The 18718-nt window shown below is 40.1% G+C and overlaps 1 protein-coding gene across 3 annotated transcripts; it reads right to left on the reverse strand.

Annotated features, from left to right (window-relative positions):
* Positions 1-193: 193 nt before the first annotated feature.
* Positions 194-17691, reverse strand: arpp21 (cAMP-regulated phosphoprotein, 21). Of its 3 annotated transcripts, XM_053613238.1 has the most exons (20): positions 17297-17688; positions 13001-13276; positions 12829-12873; positions 11331-11399; positions 10656-10764; positions 9788-9866; positions 9548-9607; positions 9330-9467; positions 9132-9231; positions 6931-7029; positions 6816-6853; positions 6507-6566; positions 4896-5068; positions 4698-4793; positions 4462-4616; positions 2979-3062; positions 2624-2857; positions 1760-1844; positions 980-1098; positions 194-876 (listed from the first exon to the last, which is right to left on the reverse strand). In XM_053613238.1, the coding sequence occupies exons 2-20, from the start codon at positions 13130-13132 to the stop codon at positions 667-669; spliced, it is 2085 nt and encodes a 694-aa protein (XP_053469213.1). In that variant the 5' UTR covers positions 13133-13276; positions 17297-17688; the 3' UTR covers positions 194-666. The 3 variants fall into 3 exon arrangements, with proteins under 3 accessions (XP_053469213.1, XP_053469212.1, XP_053469211.1); XM_053613237.1 differs by having other exon boundaries at positions 4698-5068; positions 12829-12870; positions 17297-17691; XM_053613236.1 differs by having other exon boundaries at positions 4698-5068; positions 17297-17690.
* Between the last annotated feature and the right edge of the window lie 1027 nt (positions 17692-18718).

The raw sequence follows: 18718 nt of genomic DNA on the forward strand, positions 1-18718 counted from the left end.
ATCCTAAGTTTCTTATCTCTGCCTGATTGGGAGTGTGGGTGGGGAAGCAGAAGCCTTTCTTTTAGCTTTACAAGCATGAGATGGGTGCTGGAGTGTACACTCATTTAAATCCGGGTCGCATTTAACGATGAGGCAACAGGCAGATGTTTTAGTGTTAAAGTGGACATTGACAAAAAAAATGTGGCAAATCGTATTGAAAGTAGAAGTAAAAATGAGTTTTATTCATGATATGGAATAACTATTTTATTATAATATTAATAACCACATTATTATACATTTGTATGCCGTAGTAGAGGTAAATGCAAATAAACACAGCATTTCTGACGCAACTGGCACAAAATATTCACACATGTCAGTGTATGTAAAAGAATTCTTCCAATCAAACAGCATGCGGAAAACAGAAAAGGCTGGACGTGCCCGCACTGTGCTGCTGCTCTGAATGGAGGTTGTGCTACGGAGTGATTGACACTTAAACAAACACCATAGTGTGCAGCTGGTGAGTAAAAAAATACTGGTTCTTTCTGGTGCTTATATATCTGTGTGTGTTTGTGAGAGAGATAAATAAAGAGACGTTTCTCTGGTAAAATACCAAGGCTACAGTTCACCTGCATCATGGTTCTCAGACCCTCCTCTAAAGTATGCTATATTTTTGTGTGTGTGTATGTGTTAGTACCAACACTGGTTCTGGGTTCTACTGCATGTATTTCTGCAGCCGGCTGATTGGCAGGTGATGCCGACACTGAGAGGTGGAGGTGGAGAATGATTCAGAGGGTTGCAGTAAACCGACACTCCAGCTGAAGGCCCTGTGCTCTGATTGTGCCCAGCCTGCCTGGAGACTAACACTGTAGAGGGGTAGGATTGCAACGGTGGGGCCATCTTGGAAAGAGAAATAAGACATATGATTAGCATGTGTAACTTATTGTGTAATATCAGGTGTTTCAGCTGTAACTGCACTCCAGCCTGATGTTCATATGCTAACCTGATAGGATGATGTGGAAGGGTAGGAGCCCATGATGCTCTTCTGTGTTTGTGGTAATACCTGAGCTCCCACCATGTTTGAGTAAGCTTGTTGCTGACTGGTTAAGAGAGCAGCATATCCTATGAGAAGGCAAATGAGGTGGGGCAAAGTTTCAGTCAAGGCTGATTAAAGTCGTAAAAGCAGTGGTTGTCTACTGCCCTCCTCTGGTAAGGGTTTCGCTTGCACTAAATTGTAGGTGTTAGAAAATTACCCAAGTCTTAATGAAAGTAGAACATAAGCTGAGCTAGACTGAGAGAGTATGAGACAGGGAATTTGATTCAAAAAGCTTTAAACACAACGTTACAAAAGATGAGTTAGGAAATAAAATGGAATGAGAGATGAACATTGTGGTTCATATGACCGGCAAAAAGCGCTGAGCTTAGATGCAAGTGTAAATCATAGTATGGCATAATAATGATACAGTTTCATTAATACAGTTTCAGACTGCTCTAAAGAAAACTCATTTCATTTCAGAGTTGTACAATTGCTTATTGCTGTGTATATTGCTGCGTATGTACATTTGAAAATTACTAGAACTACTGATCAGTAGTGCTCTGATGTTTTGTTTATCTTTAACAGAAAACAGTTTAACAGTTTATAAATAATAATTTAAAAAAAGAGTGGTTATGGTTATAACTGTGTTAACAGAACTAGCAAAATTATTAAGGACTCCTAATAATATCATGCAATCTTAAGAGTATGTAACTCTGTAACCCACTGTAACACAAACACATTTCCTACCTGTACCCATCTGTGTGTTGTAACTGGCTGGTCCGTACTGTTGAGGTGTGTTGGCACACTGACCAGGATAACTATACATGGGGGTCTTGGAGAAAGAAGAATATACTTCAGATGACACTTGATATGCATTGAACAGGCAACTTTTTTAAGGTCAACGTCGTTGTTGCTACACTCACTGGCCATGTTACGAGCTAAAGATGCTGTATATGACAACTTTGTAGATATTTTTGATTACTGACTGTAGATTAATAAATACTATCTGTTGCTATAATGTGTCAGATACTCTCTACCACCTGCACCACCACAGGAACACTATTGTCTACATATTATGTGGCTGGTGGTCCATTCTCAGCATTGTGACACTCGGTATTACACTGATGTATATGCATCAGTGATTTTTAGCACCGTGTAGACTTATTAGTCACACACCTACCTTGTTTTACACCTTGTAGCTGTACAGCTAGAAGCTGTAGCTCATTTTTCATTGCACAACCTTCATCAGCTGGATATCTTTGACTGTTGGACTGTTTCTCAACCCAGGTGTGCTAACTAAGTCATTTAAAAACCTCAGCAGTACTTCTGCACCAGATACTCTCATACCACCGCTACACCTCCTAACATGCTATTATCATGTCACTGTTGCTGAGACCGATCATCCAGCCAAATGCTATCTGCTCAGTAGTGGCACATTTCCACTGATGGTTGATTATAGAGGGGCTGACAAACAGCTTACAGTCAGTAACCATATAGCTACAGTGAACCTATATGATAGCTATACTTAATAACAAGGCCAACGAGTGTAGATACAAAATAGGCTGTCATTCAAAAAAAAAAAGAAGAGGGAAATTCAGTGCATTTGAGCACCTGATTGCTCTGTTGGCCACAGGTTTGTGTGGGCGAGGCTGTAGGCATAGCCAGGGTCATTCCTGAGCTCATATAGTTATCTGCAGGGTAGGGCTGGGCATAATTCTGTTGGGGTTGTGTGTAGCTGTGTGTGGGCGGCGCTCCATGCAGGTAGTAGGTGGACATGTCTGATGTTTCACCTAAAGACTGTTGGTTTAATGTCATGTGACTGAACTGAGATGAAAGGTCGTCCCTCTGTGGAGAGAACAACATCTTTTCTGTTCACTGTAAATATATCAGTGATGATAAAATAACAGAGTTCATAATACTCATTGCAAATATGTACAAATCTAGACGCGACGACTTAGGCACTTACACTCTGCTCTGGGGTGTGGAACTGTGAGGGAGAGACCGTTAACACTTGCTGTGGAGGAAGGTACGTCATAGACGAGTACTGAACCTGTGGGACATGGAGTTTATGTTCACTCAAATATAATTGTTTGATCCTTTTTGCTACTTCATTAAAAGGAAATATAATTTTATTTAACACCAAGTCACAAGTGTCACAAGGAATGTTGAAAATCACTCAAACTGTTAATAATGAGGAAACACATATGAATACATATAACTCCCAGGACCCACTAGTGGGTCCTGACTTATCCTGTATATTCTTCACTATCATAATCACATACAATATCTATAAGTTCACTCTAGTTACTGAATAATTCATAGTAGTTACTGAATAATATATATATATATTAAGATGAATAGTTGAACAATAAGCAGAGATATTAAAACAACCCTGTAATCTGTTGAAGAGTTCAGGCAGTGAGACAGAAAGTACACAGTAGATGTAATTTAAAAAAATAAAAAAAAATCAATAAATCTATTAAATATAACAGTTAGTTGATGTGAAGTATAACAGCACGGGTACATTTCACTGTTTGTGTCACTCCGCTTGTCTGTGTACATGACCTAAAATTCCAATGTTAGCGATAGTTTTTACAGTAAAACTGTTACTACACTTACTACAGTGTGCATTGCATGGCAACATGCAACACTATATCCATCTGTGGCTTCTCTGGGAACTTTTTGTTCATTGAAAATAAACTAAATATTTGCCCATATTGTGTCTGAAATGTCAGTTACTCAATTTAAACGTTTTGTTGTGTAAAAGCAATATCACTGTCACATCACAGCGCTCCGCTCACTCCATATCCCAACAACCTCCAAATATGGCCGCCTTGAACTACACTCTCTAGAATGCACACACTCTCACATGCTCTCAGTTACCAAGCTTCTGATTGAACACACCTGCATCCAATCCTCCACACACACATGGACCCTTTAAATAGAGACTCTCATCCATTCATGTTTTGCGACGTATACACTCAGCATTGTCTGGTATACCTGACTATAGCAAGTCTTTTTGAGCCTGTTTTGGCTCTCTGAATTTCACCATACTGTTTCACATTTTTTGCCTTTGTCCTGTCTGGTTTATTCTGTTTGCTGATCGACTGTGCTGTGGTCCGTTCTTAAGGCTGTTGGTTTACTGGAAGAGCTGCTTAAGTTCCAGCAATGCAAATCCCAGGAGATCAGCATTTTGTGAAATACTCAAACCAGCACATTACAGTTAAAGTCACTGAAATCACATTTTTCCCCATTCTGATTTTTGATGTAAACATTAACTGAAGCTCTTGACCTGTATCTGCATAATTTTATGTATTGCGCTGCTGCAATATGATTGGCTGATTAGATAATTGCATGAGTGAGCATATGCATAGGTGTTCCTAATAAAGTGGCTGGTGAGTGTATATGGTCTATTAATGAGCACTATGACTTTGGCAAGCTCTTTCTACCTGTGGAAGAGAATGGCTCATCACTGGTTGCTGCTGTGGCTGGGGAGGGGGCGGGGCCTGTGGCTGCATTGTGTTTAGCTGATTGCTCAGCGGCTGCTGGCTCACTGGTGGATTGTAAACAGCTGGAGTTCCATCAGGATTCAAATATGGCTGTCCTAAAACATCAGACACATGCTCAGTCTTTCAGCATCACTGATATGTATGTTTTAGCATGTGCATAGTGTATGTCTGTATACCCGTGTTTGGGTTGAGCAGGATAGTCCCAGGAAGTATGGAGGATTCTGCTGGCACCAGAACATAGGCAGAACTGTTACTAGCTGCAGGTTCTGTCACTGGAACAATAAAAAAAATATGCTTCATTATAATACTATTATTATATGTTGAATTAGTTCCTTTAAAATTGGGGCACATTGTGGATAAAGTATTTCTTGTACCTGGCTTGCAGAGTTTGGGATTGTTGTCTGAGTGTGTGTGTGTGGGTTTAGAGCTCCAGGTGGAACTGTCTGAGTCAGTGCTGCTCCAGGGTCGAGGGTCATTCCAGTGACAATCCAGCTCAAAGCTGCTCTGTCTGCTGCCTGACAGCCGGCCTGAACCATCCCTGGTACCCCTGCAGGTACAGATACAAGCTATGCTACTCTCTAAGATACATCACTTTTGAGTCAATAAAACTAATATTGCATAGAATACACACAAATTCTGCGTCTCAATTCGCCTGATTATACTATTCAGTAAAATATGTACTCTTTCCACACTTCGAAAAACTATCAGTTAACCTAATTGGTTACAAAATGTTCATCCAGCTCTTTCTTTTTAGTAACACTTATTAGTAACAACCCATCCCAACTATTTTGAGACGTGTTGCGGCCATCAAATACAGAATGGCCTTATTTTTTTCCTTAAAATGGTACATTTACTCGGTTTAAACATTTGATATATTTTTTATGTTCTATTGTGAATAACATATGGGTTTATGAGATTTGCAAATCACTGTATTCCGTTTTTATTTACATTTTACACAGTGTCCCAACTTTTTTGGAATTGGGGTTGTAGACCATCCGGGTACCTTTAGGATACTCATTTGAACATACTACGATTTGGGACACACTAATTCTAATCTCGGATACTAGGACAGATAGTAGGTGACTTGAGACACAGTAAAATTTGGATTCAGATGGATTTTTGACTGATATCATTACTAGGCCATTGAGCCCAGTGTGCAACAACCTGATAATCTCACAGATCCTCTGCCAGATGTTTAATTTACAAGACTTGCCACCAACTGTTGGAAACAAAACTATTGAATAACTTAAAGACAGAGGCTATGAACCTCAGAAACTCAAAAAATTAAATAAATAAATAAAACCCTCATCATTACAGTGTTCAAAAGTTTGTTTTCCTGTCATGAGAACAGCAGTTTGTACACATGGAGGCATGGATAGACAATGACTTTGTAACTGACAGAATTCTTACAGACTTATATTGATGCTGATAATGTAAAAATGAAAAGGTGAATAATGCCATTTCCTCAATGAGAATTTGGACATGAATTCATATAGTGTATAGACATCAAGAATTATTCATTCGTTCCTCTTGAACCGCTTTAGTCTTGTCAGAGTTTTGGTGAATCTGGAGTCACAAAAATGGGAGCAAAGCAGGAATACACTCTGGATGGAATGTCAGTCCATGGAGGGCACCATGCACACACACACATTCACACACATATTCACACATAGGGCAGTTTAGTAACTTGTATATATTTGGGGAGGTGGGTGGAAACCAGATAACCATATGTGAAATAAATGTTCTCTCTTCGGGTCCTGATTAAGGGGTCCTGTGTGTGTGTGTGTGTGTGTGTGTGTGTGTGTGTATGTGTTGTTTTTTGTTGTTTTTTTAAGAAGCGACAGGATCACCCAGCCCTAATATCAAGTGAGCCGAAATGTATTTCATGTAATGCCATTACATGTCCTTAAATATCTTACACCAGGAAGTGTGGACTTCAAAATGACACGCATCAATTCAAAGTACTTTATGTCTCTCACACTAACCTAAAGAGCTGTCTCCTCTGTTGCGTCTCACTGTACATATTACAGCAGTCCTCTGGACCTCTGCAGACATTGGACGAAAGAGAAAGAGAGCAGGAGAGAGTGAGAGTGTAACATGAGATATCCGTGCTTTGACTGTGACACGGTTGCAGGGTTTCATCTAACACTTCACCTCCTTGTTAATAATAAAGTTCCTGTTAATAATGGAACAAACATTTCATGGAATGATGGCACAGTGTGTACAGTTTAGCTTCCAAATGGGAACGTGATGACTGCGGCAAACATTTATAGAGGATACCAAATGATATTTACCTGGTCTCAATGTAAACACTGTGAGCAGGACAGGATGACTAAAAGGGAGAGAGGATATTTTAAGTATGGTGTGTACATTGAAGTTTGAGTGTATTTGACATTTATGTTCACTCACATCCTGAGAGAAGATTCGCTCTCTGGCTTTCTGATACTCTTCTTCTCTCTCCTCGAAAGACTTGCTCCTCATTTGCTCCTTCAGCCGTGGCATCCTCAGCTACAAAATACACCAAAATACAACCATCAGAGTCGATAACGAGTGACACACTGAGCTGACTGTTGGCCGTGGGATGCCTTTGAGTGTTGGTGGCCAAATGTTGCCCATAGTTTGACACATTACCGCTAGTCGGCTTAAGTGTGTTGAATCGGTCAGAGGCTGGCAGGAGAGAGAACCTTCTAATTGGCTTCTTAGTCAAAAACATCAGGAGAAGAAAAAACGAATCAGCCAAAGCAAACAACGTTAACTATCAGCATATTTGCTGCAGCTTTTGTCATATCACAGCAAACCAGTGACTACATTTCCCATCCTGCACTGCGGCCTACAAACATGGCCACCATGGACTACACTTCCCCCACACACGTTCACCTTCTCGGGAATTCTAATGACACACACCTGTTGCCAATCTCACACTCACTCTTTGAACACCATGACTTTGTGAAGTATTGATTGTTATCACCATACCAAGCATTCGTACCCTGTTGCTTGTTTTGATCCATGTACTTTGATCTTGTTTCTAGTTTCTCCTTCTCGATTCTTGCCTCGCCTCGTTTATGCCTGTTTGCAGATCGCCTGACCCATTGCCTGTTTTTGACCACGCTCTTGTCTCATGATTTGGATTTGTCTGCCTGTCTCTCTCAAATAAAAGTCTTTAACTGCATTTGCATCCGTCCTAACCTCCATTACGTGGATTACATGATAGCTATGACTTTTGTTTTTGTGCAACAGCACAGTGTTTCATTTCCGAACAGATATCTAAACAGATTCACAATGGCCTGAATAATTGCTTATTTGTTTGGTTCTGTTGCTAATCACGCACTACCACAATAAGTAAAAAATAGTCAATTATTATTATTATTATTATTATTATTATTATTACAGGTTATGTTATACTCTTATATAAAAAATCTTCATTTAGAATCTTAAGGTTTTCTTCATATTGTCTCTCTGGGGGAAACTGAACAGGTTCCAAATAGGACCTTTTTACACACTATTTCGTAAAATGGTGTGTGGTTTGAAATACACACCTTTTCTGTGATGCTGGTTCTTACAACTGCCACCTCCTGATATTGTAGGTTATTATGCCACAGTGCTGTAAAATTCTCGATTCTGATTGGTCAGAAGGTGTTAATTAATTTTCCATTAAAGCAGCTCTGAGATGCAAAAGGCTTTTACTGGTTGCAATACATTATTCTTTATGGTGGCTATCATGTTCGCTTTGCACCTCCGGGGTTGGGGGTTTGAATCCCTGTGTGCGTGGAGTTTGCATGTTCCCCCCATACTTCGGGGGTTTCCTCCAGGTACTCCAGTTTCCTCCCCTAGTCCAAAGACATGCGTTGTAGGATGACTGGCATTTCCAAATTGTCCATAGTGTGTGAATGTGTGTGATTGTGCCCTGACATGGGTTGGAACCCCGCCTTGTGCCCCAAGTTCCCTGATATAGGCTCCCCTGGGACCCTGTGTATGATAAGCCACATGGAGAATGGATGGATGGAACAACTCATTCACAGGGACTTCTACAGGGGACTCTTAATGCAATCTAAACCTAATAATAAATGGATTTAAAAAGGTGTGATAGTTAACACAGAAAATCATATAATCATTGATATGGTGAAATTTATGAAAGGACGTTCCAGAATCAGTAGGTTTTTCCCCCACGGTCTTCAAGACAGGTTGCTATAATGTTTTTCATGGACGTTGACAACAAAAAAAGTCAATCTAAACTGATAAGAGTATGAAGCACCATTCTTTAATAAAAGGATAAGAGGAATAAAATATCATCAGCTTCAAAATGGTGCATCAAAACACACCACCATTTATTATTTTAACAGCAGTATAACAGCACTCGTTATTTCTTACTTATTTCCTTTCATACAGGATTTGCATATCAGCAAACAATTATTGGCTTTGTGTTGTGTTCAAGTGCAACTTTTCACAGAAGATGGAAGGGAACAGTTGGCCTGAGGTGAGGCTCTTCTACATCTGCATGGGGCTCTCACGAAACGTTTGTGATCTTTTTGATAAAGAACACGTGCGTGTGTGTGTGTGCGTGCATGTGTGTGTGTGTGTGTGTGTGTGTGTGTGTGTGTGTGTGTGTGTACCTGACTGTCCTCCTTCTCCTGGCTGTTGTCTCTCTTTAGAATTGACCTTTTTTCTTCGGTTCTCTCCTCCTGGACATGTTCAGCAAACCGTTGCTCTGGTCTGAAAAATCAACAACAAAACAAAACACATCAATATATTCATTATATTCACTCACATTTACACTAAAATAAACTTCCAAACACGTCTGGTAAACACACATCCTGGAGTTGCTGGCTTTGTTGATAATGACAGCTTTTCCACTGTGATCCACATTGTGTTCTAGTCCAAAATACGCCGCAACTCTGTGAACCAGCATCCTGTGATAGGATGACATCTGAGGAAACTTCTTATAAGAGCTGCAATAGAATAGCAGGACATGTATTTTAATATGAATATGTTTAATGTATTAAATGGTAGAAAGCTGGCATCATCTTACTAGTTGTCTGTCATAAAGTCAGTCATGTCTTGCTCCAGTTTCAGCAGCATCAATCTGTCCCTGCAGGCCAGAACCAAATAATATGACAAGGTCTGTTAATAAGAACAAAATAAAAAGAGAAAGAAAATGGGGACAGCCACAACTCTCTCTCTCTCTCTCTCTCTCTCTCTCTCTCTCTCACACACACACACACACACACACACACACACACAAACACACACGCACACACACACACACTACCTGGGGCTGCTCTTTAGAGTAGTAATCAGAAACTCTTCCAGATCAATGCCTGTTGAGTCTGTGTACTCCAGACTTGATTCTGAAACACATTCAAATACAATTCATTTAAACTCATGTGACTGAAATCAGATCAACATAAATGATATGTTGTTCTCTCTCTCTCACACACACACATACTCTCTCACTCTCTCTCACACACTCTCTCTCACTCACTCTCTCACTCTCTCTCACACACTCTCTCACTCAATCTCTCACTCTCACACTCTCTCACTCACTCTCACACTCTCTCTCTCACTCTCTCTCACACTCTCTCTCTCACTCACTCTCTCACTCTCTCTCACACACTCTCTCACTCAATCTCTCACTCTCACACTCTCTCACTCACTCTCACTCTCTTTCTCTCTCACTCTCACACTCTCTCTCACTCACTCTCTTTCTCTCTCACTCTCTCTCTCTCTCACTCTGACTCTCTCACTCACTCTCACTCTCTCTCACTCTGACTCTCTCACTCACTCTCACACTCTCTCTCACTCTCTTTCTCTCTCACTCTCACTCTCTCTCTCACACACATACTTTCTCACTCTCACTCTCACACTCTCTCTCACACTCTCTCACTCTCACTCTCTCTCTCACTCTCTCTCACTCTCTTTCTCTCTCACTCTCTCTCACACTCTCTCTCACTCTCTCTTGCTCACTCTCACTCATGCTCTCAATCTCTCTCTCACTCTCTCTCTCTCTCTCACTCTCACTCACACTCTCACTCTCTCTCACTCTCTCTCACTCTCTCTCTGACATGTGCGTACACACAAACACAAAAACACTCACACAAACACATGCTTTCAGACACACACATACACACATAAACGACCTTTTGATAAGCTTGGTTTTTTCATGCTGTTGCCATCATTGCATTTCTCCTGCTGCTCTTCGACACACTCTGAAGTGTCGGCTGTCAGTGAACTTTCACCCTTAGACTCCTGCAGGACACAACCACATACTTGGTGCTGTCACTCACTCTATCACGCTACTCACACATAGCATCATAGCTGGCAGAAATTAAGACATTAGCTGGTCTGTTCACAGTTTGGTGTGTCACTCATCTTTAGCACTAGCTGGCCTGGTGATGGTAATGTGATGTACCAGTGACGTACGATTAGATCATTGAAATACATTTACAGTGTAGTGTAAAGGATAGTTAGGCAGTACTACGTAGTTATAGTGCTAAATGGTATATTAAAACACTATACCACTATAGATACTAATACTGGAAAGTCGTGTACTATTTTAACATACTGTTTAAAACTGTAGTATGTGGGACACTTCTGCAATATTGAGTCTTCTGGGTTATTTCCCTTTAAGCAAGCATGGAACATGTAAGCATGTCAGCTGTCTGCTGTAGATTTTGTGGTTTGTCGGAGTGCAACTTTTCACAGAAAACATGAATCAGTCATTCTTGGTATGTCAGGGCGGTACACCTGCAAGACCCACTATCAACCTGAGAGCTAGACTAAACATGATGGAGATACTGTGTTTTTGCTCTTACCTTGCTGCTTGATTCAGTGGGTGAAGCATCATCACACACAGCTGCACTCCTGATTAGTTTCCCTTTGGCCTGAAGTAAAATGTACAATGACTAAAACAGCACATAATATATACTTTTATTTACAAATCCACTTGCAGACATTCAAGACCATAACCCTCCATAATGCACATTACTTCTTTACTTCTGTTCATAGGTTTAGATATAAGCGCAATATTGGTAAAGCACTCATTAAATTTTCTACATCACTTTTCTTCATGTCAAATCCCAGAGACAATCTTGCATATTTTAATAGGCTTATTCAATAAGTCAAAAGATCTATTAATTACCAAACTGCTGCTGGAACTGAGTCAACCATTAACCTATGCAGAGCTTTCTAAATATCTCAACATTATCTAAGAGGGTCTCTCGAAATCCAAACACACCTGAGCCACATCACTGGGAGTTGCAAAGCCACACAGCCATACTGTTCTGTAGTAATTATTTTGAGCAGTAATATAAGTGAAAAGAGTCTTGTTTATTGGATATTTCACCTCTGTTACAGTATATCTAACAGGATTATTCTGTACAATAAGGGTGTTTTCACACTTGGTCCTTTTCAGGAGTCTGAGCATGGTTTGCTGGATTTTTGGCCCATGTTTGAACACTCCAAATGATCTCAGAACCTTTTAAAGCAAACCGAACAGAGACCATCTTGGCAGGTGGACTGAGTACGGTTCGCGTTCAGATTAGCGTATGGTTCACTAAAAACATGCATTGTGAACACTAATTGCTCTGGGCTCAATTGATTTTTCCATTTGCAAATTCTCGTCCAGACTTCTGTAGAAATCGTGCTATTCAACATGGCTGCTTCTGCTGGAAGAGGGATGTTAGGGACAGATGAGGAAATGGCTGCACTTCTTCAAATTTGGGAGGAGGACTGTATTAAGAAACAAATGTCAACCACCTACAGAAATTCAAGTCTTTGTTCAGTTTTGAGCAAAACTAAAAGACAGAGGATTTAACCGGACCGCCTTGCAGTGCAGGGTTAAAGTGACAAAATTATGGCAGAAATATATGGCCATATATTACGTGGTGCAAACCCCTGCGTGAACCCAATGTTTAGGATCAGCCATCTTGCACAATATTGCTGTACCCACAATGCACAGCACTGCAAGAGTACTTGGACCCAAAAAAAGCAACAGTATGAACACAAAGAGGTCTGAAAACCAATTACTTCTTAAGTGGACCAAAAAAGGATCCGAGTCCTCTTCCAGGGACAGGGACAGTGTGAACGTGAAGAGAATTGGGTTATTTTTCACTTGGTTCTCCGCTTGGTCCACTTCAAGCAGTCCGAGTTCGGTTCCTTTAAAGTGGACTCAAGTGTGAAAACACCCTGTATCTACAGTATTATTCTTTAGCAAAAGCACAGTATGTAATCATTTTAAATGTAGAACATTTATATTGAAATATTGAAAGGATTTTATTATAAATTTTATTAGTACACACACTGCTGGCCCACCTTGTGATTTCTTTTAAGCTTCCCTTGGTATGCGTCTGTCTTCTGCTGTTTAGGAGAAGAGGAGAAGAATGAAATAATGTTCATAAGAATAAAGGAGGTATAGAGGAGGAAGGTTAAAGCCACACTATGAGACACAACATTGAAAAATCAGGACATAGCATATCCTCATCACCTGCTCCTCCACTGAATGGCTGCCATGGTGATCCTCCTCCTTCGTTTCCACAGTGCAGCACGTAGGTGTTGTCCCCCTCTCCGTGATGGACTCTGGGAGTACCTTTTTCTCTTCAGTTTCTACATCACACATCTTGACACTTAAAGTCTCACAAGTTGAAAAAGCTACCAGTCATTTATCCCATAACTGACAGTGGAACTTGAACACATCAGCTGTTTGCTCTCCTGAGTCAAGAGATAAATTAATGGATTCCCTTTCTTCCTTTCTTCGATGGAGCTGTGTGAAAAAGACATCTGTGATAGTGTGGTGCTTTGAAATAAAAAGACATCCAGAACCAACAGAGACTCAAACAGAGAGAGAGATATCAGTTCAAATATTATATTATGACAATCGGCTTACGTCATGCAAGAGATTCATTATTATAAATCAGTGTGATGGTAGATGGCTGAAATTAACATACAGTGTAAGTGAGACTCAGGCTACATGACAAACTACATATTTTCCTTCTAAATATTTCTTCACCATATGAATCAACAACTGGTGTCATACTATTTTGACATACTATTTTCTTATTACTGTTTTGGGACTTTCCCACAGCATTGTACTGAGTTTGCTAGCAAAGTCAATATTAACTCAAAAATGATTAGTGTAAAGAGCCTAAACAAATATACCATTCCTGCTGCAAAGCAACAAATAAATCCATGTGTTTCTCAAAGACATAACTCTACATAACCAATGTGTAAAGATTTCAGTGATCTCTTTTCATATGTTGGTGTGCATGGCATATTTATTTCAGTCCAGAACTGAGAACATCAATCAGTCCCTCCAGGATTTTGCGATTGCAGAAATTAATGCAAAATCAAGTAAACTCTGCATATATTTGGAGGATCCTGCAATTTTTCAAAATTACTGCAATTTTTCTGCAGATTTAGGCCAACACCAGGCTGGGGAGTAACGGAATACATGTAACTGCGTTACGTAATCAGCATACAAAAACTGGTAACTGTAATCCAGTACAGTTACATCTAAAACCAAAGTAATCAGATTACAGGTACATTTTGTAAAAAATGGGAATACTATCAGGATTACAATTTTTTTTTTCATTTAAAACCAAATACATTAATCTTTTGATATAACACAATATATACAGCTGCTTGATTATGGTTCCGGTATGGTTCTCTCTCGCCAGTCATGGCTCACAACAACCTCCTGGTGCATGTGCAAATAAATTTTGTGCAAAGGTAATTTGGTAGAAATTAACACAAATTGTTCTCTGAAATGATTTTGTTAGGGTGACCACATGTCCTCTTTTCCCCGGACATCTCGTCTTTTCCCCGGACACGTCCTCTTTTTCCCCCAGACATGTCCTCTTTTCCCCAGACACGTCCTCTTTTTCAGACCTTATAAAAAAGCATCAGGCTGGGATTTCTAAATTAGAGAAAATGTCCGGGATTCGTCTTTAGTTTCATTATGATGTGTTTATGGTCTAATACTGCATTATGTATGTGCAGGTTTGCATTGCTTTAACCCCTCTCTGTAATTTCTGCCTTCTCACACACCAGTTGGTTGATTATAAAAGTCTTGCAGCAACTACTGGCCAAATTCCTGCCTCTCATCATCCTACTCTCAGTGAATGTGAAGGTTAAGCACTGTTGTGTACGGAGTCAAACAGTTGCTTGACAATAACAGCAAATGACAGCTGTCCTGAGTCGAAACGATGCCCATGCCCACATGAGGTCTTTTTTAATTTCATGTTATCACATTGCTTCATATTACATGGCCATTCAAATGTGTAAATGATGGCAGAAGGGGCAGATATTTTTTATATTTTATTTTATTCCATGGTCATTTAAAAGAATGTAGGAATTTATATATATTTATCTGATGCTAATAGTGTGTCTTTTTCAGTGTATTAAAGTCTGCATTTATAGTAACACTGTTTTGAACGCTATTAAAACATGAAAAAAAGGTGTCCACATTTTGGAAAACCAGAATATGGTCACACTAACTTATGTGATGTAATGTTACCCTCATCAGTGACAGTGATCTTTTATTTATTCATTTATTTATTTATTTTATTCAAACAATTCCAAACATTGAACATGTTTTTAAGATTTAAAATAAGCTAAAAGTATTTTAGAAAGTATTTTAGATCATATTGCTTTTCTCTTGACTTTATTTACATATGTGACCTTGAAGTAATCCAAAAATAATCAGATTACATTACTTTCATATTGTGAGACCTGGATTACGTTACTGATTACATTTTTTATGAAGTAATTTGTAACTGTAACGGAGTACATTTGTAAAGTAACCCTCTCAACCCTGGCCAAGTCGTGTCATGTAACGTCATCACAATGCGCATTCAGCCAAAACCCTCTTCCATTCACGTGCGTCGATCATGAGTGCAGCTAAAAAGTCTAATTTACCAACAAACATCACTGTGGAAGACCGTGCAAAACTATTTCATGCAATTGCAATTTTGGCAATTCAAACAGTTTTCTGCACAAAAAAAAAAAAAACACAAACATTTCCACAAATTGCATCGCAAATTTTGAAAAAGCCGCAACAAAATCACGTATTTTTGGCTGCAACAATCAGAAAAAAAACTCTAAAAAAAAAAAAAAAATCCTGTACCTATGGTCAATACATTTAATAATGAATCAGTGTTTTCTTGCTCTGGTACTGAACAACAGGTTACAAAGCTTGGCTGATTTCAAATGAGACATCTGAAATCTGACATCTGAAGACGCTGCCCTCACACAGAAAAGTTTTGTTCCATTTCTTCTTCATATTTTCAGTTAGACCCGCTGCATTTTGGAACTTCTCTACCCTTTTGACATGAATCATCAATCCATTTTTTGTCTATAACTTGGCTTAACTGCTTCTTGTACAGTGAACACTCCTCGAGATTCAGACTGTTCCGTGGTTTGACCTAATACTTGAAATGAGTCATCTCACAAATATTATCAAGCTGCATAGTAGGGTTTTTAAAATTTTTTTTATTTAAAAACCTCAGAAGTACATATGAGCACTTTGACGTCACCTAACACGGGACTGCTAGGAAGTCATGTGGAGACTGAATCTGACCTCCACTGTTATGTCTCTGATATCTCACAACACGCACAGACCCACACCACCTCCATACTCTCTCTCTCTCTCTCTCTCTCTCTCTGGGAAGTCAACAGGTGCCACAGCCAGTAAAATTCTCTGTGTGCTGCGGTGAGATCTTGTGAAAGATATGATACACCGGCCGACTGTGTGATCAGGAAAAGGGAATAGAATGTAAGAGCGCGCACAGACACGTAATAACGGTGTGATTGAAGTGAAGCCCCGTGTAAGGGGTGGGGGGGAGTCGCATTCTGGATTATGGCCGGCGCGTGCTATATTTATATGGCCGTGACGCACACCGAGCCGAGCAGCTGCATTCTGTAAAAAGCAACCCAAAGACCCTGTTTAACATGGACACAAGACAACCCTGACTTCACTGACTTTAAAGACTATTAACAAATAACCGGACCTACATATAGTCAAAAAAGATTAACTACTAAAAGGGTAACCGATAACAGCCCACGTGACCACTTCACTCAGTTCAACACATTACCCAACAAATCTGAACCTGGTTCAAATCTAAACCTTCATTTAGCATGAAAAACAAACGATCAAAGACTCCTTCATGATCGCAGTCCAACCTTGATGAAAAAAAAACAAAAAAAACAATAGAAACCATCACACATTCTAATGGTTTCCACTACAACTAACCATCAGCTAACAATTAAAACTATTAGCTGGTCCTTAATGGTATCCACTAGACATAACATGCTACCAATAGAAGGCAACAAATTACCAGTAGAGACCAACAGGGACCATTACAGTTTCCTTTAAAACCAGCACAATTCCCATTATAACCATTAAAACTATTACACATTACATGTTTCCACTGGGTTTTTTCCAGCAGTGAAATACTGAAATATTCATCATATTAACCATTTACTTTGTCCGCCCACAGAACCAAAAGCATCTACATCCTGTTAAAATGGTGCATATTAGCAGCAGGTCTTGTAGTTCTAGCTTATTAAAATCGCAATAAGATCTAGATCGACATTAGTTATGCTTGTACGGTATAATGTTGAGTATTAGATTAGATTAGGTGATGAGGGGTTAGTAGACTGGTATCATTTTTAATGAATCCGTGCAGTGAATTTGGATTAGAACTCTTATAAATAAATGCCACGTTTTCTTGATGTAGTTTGAACAATCATCTGAATCCATTCAAAACATCCAGACTTTGCTTACCGTGGGATCCGTGAGGAGAGAGTCGGTAGAGAGTCGAGTCAGGAGTCAGGAGTCAGCAGCACTGCAGGGCTGAGTGAGTTTACCGGGAATGAGAGCTCGAGGAACTGAGCTGCCTGAGTTTGTTCTGTTTGTGACAGCTTTTTTAAGCGCCCGAGCTTTCAACACGACCCAATATATACACACACACACACACACACATACACACACACACACACACACATACGCACGCACGCACGCACGCACGCGCAATATAGCGAAACCATGCACAGTCGAATGCACCTGTCAGACAAAAGGAAACGGAAGAGTGAAAGACGTGAACAAACGAGAGTGCTAGCTGAACACAAGGCTTGCCCGAGTGCACTGCAGTGACACACACACACACACACACAGTTCAGTGTTTGCGTTCAACACATCCGATGTAATCTATTATTAGATAATTTTACAGAAGTGTGTGTGTGTGTGTGTGTGTGTGTGTGTGTGTGTGGTGTTTGGGTACTGGTATAAGAAGGCAGAAGGCACCTCGCGCATATCTAAGTGTTGCGTGGAAAAGTATCAATTCAGCTCCAAACACACTGCGAACGTCATCAAACACACTTGGCGGTAGCCAAAAAACCCCAAACACCTGTTAGATGAGGAGCTGTAAGAGTTGCATGCCTCTCAAACACCCTTTTCTTACACATCAAGGAAACCCATCAGTGCACTTGCAGCATGCTCTGCTTCTTTCTTTTTTTGAAGCTGTGCAAAGAAGGACTGAAATATGAAATCATTAAAGGGCAGATGTGATCATCAGAGTCTCAGAAGCTTCAAAAGAGCTAGAGATGCCACCACTTCTCTATTCCTCCCCTGTGTGTGTGTGTGCGAGAGAGAGAGAGAGAGAGAGAGAGAGAGAGAGAGAGCGCGAGCTACCAACATCTGTCTAATGATACAGGCAAGGTCATAAGAGGTTTTCATTGTAGCATGTGCCATATTTCTAGTCGAACATGACAGCAGAACATGGCAGGATACCACAAAATGGACAGGGCTTGATCCAGGGCCCAGAACATACCAGGAGCCTGCAGCGTGAGCCTAAAGAGACTGATGGAGTGTACCGTGGGGAAGGGCCTAGTGTAAGCTTCTCAGGAGTTTAGTACTTCCAGCCTCGCCCCTGCATGCCAGTACATTTCCCAAATGAAAATAAACATAAGCTCCTGGGTAAAAGGAAGATGTCTTCCTGGAGAATGGACAAGCACAGGTGTGACATGAGTTCACAATCTCTTCTCATCACTCTCAGATAGCAACACACAGCACAGCAAGCATGTCCTTCGGGGTCTGAATTCCTTCACTCCCTTGAGAACGGAGGACAAAAATAATAAAACCCCTAAAAATCTTAATAGTAACCTTTTAAGTTTCTTTATTATTTAGCAACTACAATAAACTAAGAGA

Source organism: Ictalurus furcatus, chromosome 24, assembly GCF_023375685.1.
Source record: "Ictalurus furcatus strain D&B chromosome 24, Billie_1.0, whole genome shotgun sequence".
Classification (NCBI taxonomy): Eukaryota; Metazoa; Chordata; class Actinopteri; order Siluriformes; family Ictaluridae; genus Ictalurus; species Ictalurus furcatus.